The sequence below is a fragment of the Sphaeroforma arctica genome (genome assembly GCF_001186125.1).
Source record: "Sphaeroforma arctica JP610 unplaced genomic scaffold supercont1.390, whole genome shotgun sequence".
In the NCBI taxonomy this organism is placed as follows: Eukaryota; class Ichthyosporea; order Ichthyophonida; genus Sphaeroforma; species Sphaeroforma arctica.
Genome location: NW_014040168.1, coordinates 3,631 through 9,520, shown reverse-complemented (window position 1 = coordinate 9,520; position 5,890 = coordinate 3,631). Strand labels below are relative to the sequence as shown.

The 5,890-nt window shown below is 39.2% G+C and overlaps 1 protein-coding gene across 1 annotated transcript in view; it reads right to left on the bottom strand.

Annotated features, from left to right (window-relative positions):
* Window positions 1–2,451: 2,451 nt before the first annotated feature.
* The window catches only part of SARC_05833 (hypothetical protein), a gene marked incomplete at both ends in the record, with an annotated part of 5,302 nt that continues 1,863 nt past the window's right edge, over window positions 2,452–5,890 (bottom strand). Inside the window, 7 exons of the mRNA XM_014300286.1 lie at window positions 2,452–2,514; window positions 2,923–3,101; window positions 3,351–3,504; window positions 4,018–4,137; window positions 4,259–4,420; window positions 4,599–4,697; window positions 4,868–5,020. Of these exons, the coding sequence (XP_014155761.1) occupies window positions 2,452–2,514; window positions 2,923–3,101; window positions 3,351–3,504; window positions 4,018–4,137; window positions 4,259–4,420; window positions 4,599–4,697; window positions 4,868–5,020 (930 nt within the window). The remainder of the gene's footprint in view (window positions 2,515–2,922; window positions 3,102–3,350; window positions 3,505–4,017; window positions 4,138–4,258; window positions 4,421–4,598; window positions 4,698–4,867; window positions 5,021–5,890) is intronic.

Here is a 5,890-nt window from a genome sequence, read left to right as displayed (position 1 = left end):
TTCAGCTAAACGTATGAGTTGAATCTCGAAGCTTTCGTAAAACTTTAAGACTATGTGCACGGACTAACGACAATACAAGATTCATTTGCATCGTAGAGTCAGACTCAAACTCTTACCTGGGCCAAGTCCTCTTCTTCGACTATCCCTTGAATGCTGTGGCCCCTTACATCCATATACGATTGTCGACTTGCCGCTGCCTTGAAAGAACCTAATCTGTTTTTGACCATCGTGATGATTATTTTCCCAATGATCAGAGTGCTTCGCAAAAGTTGTAGCTTGTAGTATGTACCCACAGATTAACAACCTTCTGCGATTTGATGTGCACACGTGAGTAGAACAGCGTCCATATACGTGTCGCTCTTCTGTTATACAATGTGCAGTTCTGTTTGAGCTTATATTGCAGTACACCTATGTAGTATTTATCTGCCGTGTTGTCTCCGAAGGGTCGCCCTGTAGGTCTACAATTGCGACATATCGTGTATATTTACTGTGTTGTTGTGTGCATGTTTATTTATATTTATTAGTGACGTATGTCTTAAAAAAATACAAGTTGCACACAGCACAACCAACGGGAATTTTTTCTAAAACAATATCCAAAATGATCTTTGCACACATTCCATAACAACAGGAATACCCAATAAAACATCAAATCTATTGTTTTACGTCACAACTGTTATTCAGCTTCCATGTCAGGAGTCAGTTTATTGGATGACACTGGGATCTAATTTATTACGTCACAGTTATGATCAGAAATCAGTGTTAAATTGGTTGAAACTATCAACATGATCCGACACGCACCCGACGGCCGACAGATCGCTACATACATGTATGACAAGGCCTATTTTTTAAACCTAATATCTATCGCACACGGGATAAAAACGGGATACGGAATGAACGTACACCTCTGTTTTTAGTCATTTCTATAAACTCGATCGACACCGTCCAGAGCAGAGAGGACGACTCATGCAAATAATACTCACTGTCATGGTTTATGACTGCTGCAACTCTCTAGAGTAGCGGGAAGGTTTTCTTTTAAACACAACCGACAGTTATATGTTGCACTGAATGAATATTGAATAAATACGTATGGAATTCTTCTTTTCCATACAACATCATAAAACTATTACTTTTAAATATTGTGGGGGTTTTTTTTAATTGGACATCTTGCCTCTCTCACAAGCGTAACAGTTGATTCGGTACAGTGCCGGTAAATATTCACCAAAAAACTGACCATATGTACTGCGACATTGGTTTCCTAGCCCATATGTATTTTAAATCACCGAATTAAAGGCAGTAGGAATTGAAAGTCCGCCTAACAATGTGTGCAGTTTTATATCACTTTTTACGAAGCTTATTCACTGATGTATGACCAATTTCTCCTGAGCAAACAATTTACTTCCTTTGTCTCCCGATGAAACACGAGAATCTCTTTATAAAATATGGAAAGACAAATGATTGCACACTTTTATTTCAAATCAGTTTGAGGCGAGGACATTAAGCATATGTGTATAGAACCTCATGAATAACCCTCAAGGGTGCGATTTTGCGAGTTTCAAGTTTCCATTTGTTTCAAGGCCCCTCATTGTGTTTGGTCTCCATACTGGGTTAGGAAATACACGTTCACATAAAATGTATGCTTATCAAATCAGTGAGTGCTATCTCATTCGTTATCCTATTGCTTATGAACCAAAATGTACCAATATTAGCGAGATGCACCAACGAACGATCGATCAATCGACTCGATTTAGATATTTATGTGTGCGAGTTTTTTTATCAAAAGGTGACTGACCGCTTTTTCACTCTCTTGCCGTCTTTCGCGTCTTCCTGTCCGCATGTATTCTAACAGCCTGATATGTGAAAAGGCGATTCAACCCGACAAAAAAAAATCGTGGTGCGTTACATAAATCTACCGTCTGAGATGGATCTTTCTTCCAGGTAAAAAGAACACTGCGCCGACTCGAAAAGTTTTACATATTCGTTTCAGTATTTCCATCTGTGTCATTCCGTGCTGATTTAATTTTGTCTACTAAAGGAGTGTCCTATGTGAAGTTGGTCGGTGCACGTTCTTTCGACATCCGTTTACTACGCCATCGGAGGCGTAACTAAGTTGAACTACCTTGGCCTTGCTGCTTTCCATATTAACCCGGCCTTGCTGAAATGCACGATCGAAGGGAAATAGTACATTGGCCCTCTTAAATCAATTCCCGTATACGATCCAGAAAATCATGGGTTTATGTCGGTGAGATTGACTTGAAGCCGTTGACACTACTATGTACTCAGGACAACAAGTCTCTACAGAAGAAGCCTTGAGCCATTCTGGCGCAGCAAAGCCATTCGATTGTGTGTGGTCGCCAGCAGTATGCTCCAAGGATATTCCACTCAAATGCGATAGTGTACAATGAGGCTGCAAGGCCGCAACTGAGCCGTGGCGACGCTAAAAGTTGAGATAATCTACTTGCTCTCAGCAGAAACAGCTTCATCGACAGCGGCAGACGCATCGGCCTCCTGCTGTGCCTGTCGGACAATTGTAGCGATATAAATATAAACAATATCACAAACAAACAAAAATGCTGGCCACCAACGCCGGTAGAGAATAGTATTGCAAAAATAACACAACCGCAAAGAGAGAAAGTGACTACCCAAAAAAAAAAACCCCCTCAAGATTTTTTTACCATGTACAACAAACCATCGTGCGAATAGGAAGCTTTGTGTAAATTTGGTAACACGCGAATATACGGAGGACTTTACCTTTGGAAATTTCAAGCCTTTGGATTCCAGTTGTTGACGGACTTTTTGAAATTCCTAAAACGGGAAATAAAATTGGAGATCAATACTCCGGAAGATAACCCAAATTCGACTCCAACAATGTAACCACCAGGAAAGCTGAAGATCATGCTACGTGTATATGTACAATGTACTGACCCCATCGCTGTATGAAGCCTTATGCAGAGCGAACACAAAAAGAGGCATTACCTTGATCAGTGCAGCTTCTTCGCTACCCTCGACCTTTTCTTGTAAGTTCTTGACCGTGAACTCAGGCAGCTTCTGTTTGCAGAACTCGGGAGCATTCTTCAATTGGCTGACAGCTTCCTTGAGCTTTCCTGAAGGCGAAAATGCAAGTGGTTAAGATGGGTTTGTAAATGATACCATCAAACAACTTTTAGATCTTACTAGTTCAACAAAGTGTGATTATACTATGAAAAGAAGAGTACTGATATATTCCAGGAGTCAAAGGATAAAAACTTGAACAAAAACTTAAAAACAAAAACTAGAACTCGCAGTCTCCTATCCTATAGACTATGGTGTAGAGAACTTCAATTCGATCAAACTATAAATCGGGCCTCATGTACCTTGATTTGTCAGCGATTGTACGCGAATGCCGAAAGAGCTTTGGTTTTCTTCCAATCCCATAGCTTTGATTTGATCGAGAATCTTCCTTGCCTTTTTATTTTGCCCAAATTTCAGAGCCGCGGCGCTTAGTGCAGTAATCGCTTGAATTGGCATCTATACAGTAACAAGTGTAGTGATGACCATCAATATTTTAGTACCCCCAATTTATGGTCGGTCAGGGCTGTACAACAGTCAGTCAATTGCAGAGACGTTGAGATATTGAAGCATCATTCCAAAAGAACGATCTGTTGACCACCGTAATGTATCAAGAGACGATCGTGCAGAATAACCACATACAGAAAACTCTCGTACAATATATATTATTTGCTTCGTGAAGTCAAACATAGATCGAGATTTTCTGCCGAACGATGGAAGTGAATACAAACAAGGATGCACAAAATCACACAATCAGCCCTACACGATTATTGCCCACGTGCAGTCCATCTTACACAGCGCCAAATATACACCTACGAGCGTTCGGAAGGGATTGTAATCCACTCATCTCTATTGTAGAAGCTGCGAGCTTCGAACACCAATACGCAGGCATGAGAAACTAACTCGATCTACCTCACAAAGTACACTTTCTGATACTGATCAATCCAACTATAGATGCAAATTACCCCTTACCTTGCCGGGAGTCGGGTTAACAATGACCGCGTCATTGAAGAGCCCGAAAACCACGTTAAAGGTCTTTTCGTCGTGCGAAGCCGCTTTGCAAAGGGGCGGCAACTGAAGTAAAATGCCCCCCTGTTTATGTTCGAGGTATTGAAGGGCGACGAGACATATTAGTTTAGACAAGCCTTACAACGGCGATCCAGCTAATAATAATCAGGGAAGCAATCGAAGGCTAAGATAGGATGGTACTCACCTTGTAGTTGTCTCTATGCTGCTCAAATACTTGCAACATTGACTCGATACGGCCACCCTTGCGCAGGGTACACAGACTAAGACGAAGCCCAGGGCGATCCGGGAACACCCGGTACTTCTGTGTCTGCGTAAGCAGTTGTTCTAGGATGTCCATAGCGCCATCCTGCAGAATATGAAACCATTCAATTTTACAGCCATAAAAACACGGACGTCAAAACTTGAACAATCTAATAAATTGCTCAGCAGGAACACAAGTAAATTTAAATAGTGGTTATTTGTCCCGAAGCTGAAGCTCTGAGAGTCGACCCCTATACACCAATAACCATCGACAAATGACATACCAATTCGCTGAGTTTACAGCACTTATTTACCAGCCTAGTGGTAGTGGCCATAGAAAGGTGCTGTTTTCGACTACGATAGTCTTCCAGAGCAAGCAGCAGCTATTGGTAGTGAGAGAAAAGGTTTGAATACGACGACGAAATAAACCAGATATTTCTCGGCCAAACAAAGACTCGGTATAAAAATGACTTCAAGGTACGAAAGCCATAGATTCTTAAGCCGCAATATCAGTCGCTACTTGACATAATCAATGAAAGTAGTCTAAACACACCTTCTCGAGATCCTCTTTAGTCGATGTAGCGTTGATTATGTTTTCAAGAAAACCTTGCCTTACTTTGTAATTGTTCGCAAGATGGTTTTGCAAGGGCTGATAATGGTCAAGAGGTTCTGCATGGGTTGCTGCAGAGTATGCGCGCGTCTGAGCCTGCCGAAAAATGAAGCCAAGATGAAATAATGATTCTTCATGACTAGAGCACTCAATTGGGGACAAGTCCTCCCGCATGTGGTCGGTCAAATAAAAATGCAGCTAACTACACAGTGCGAAATATTTCAAATACAATCAACGAACGTATTAAAGATCGGTTTTAACATTCATATACCAACAAGGAACATCACTAATTGCTCATAGTTCATTGTACTGGTAGCTATAGCAATCGAAAACGATGAGTTCATATGAAGTCCCCTATAAACGAATACGAAAAGGAACGAGATGTGATGGATGACAAGGGCATTCATTAATCCTGATACAATCAATCAATCAATCAATCAATCAATCAATCAATATATATGTGTATGTGTGTGTATGAAAATATAAATATATATGTATAGATATACATAACACACATACATAGAAACATAGATACATGCATGCATGCATAGATACATAAATAGATACATACATCTTACAAAGATACATACATAATATATATATATATATATATATACATATAAAAATCTGTATACATGTATGCATGTATATATATATGTATATATATAAATAGATACATGTACTTGTATATATACAAATATATATATATATTTCATATATATATATATATGCATACGTGTATATGTATATATATATACATACATATATATATATATATATGTGTGTGTGTGTGTGTGTGTATGTGTGTGTGAACATATATATATATATGTGTGTGAGTGTGTGCATATATATGTATATACATATATACATATACATATATATATATATATACATATGCATACAAGCATATATATATATATATAAATATATATATACATATGCAGATTTATATTTATATATATGCAT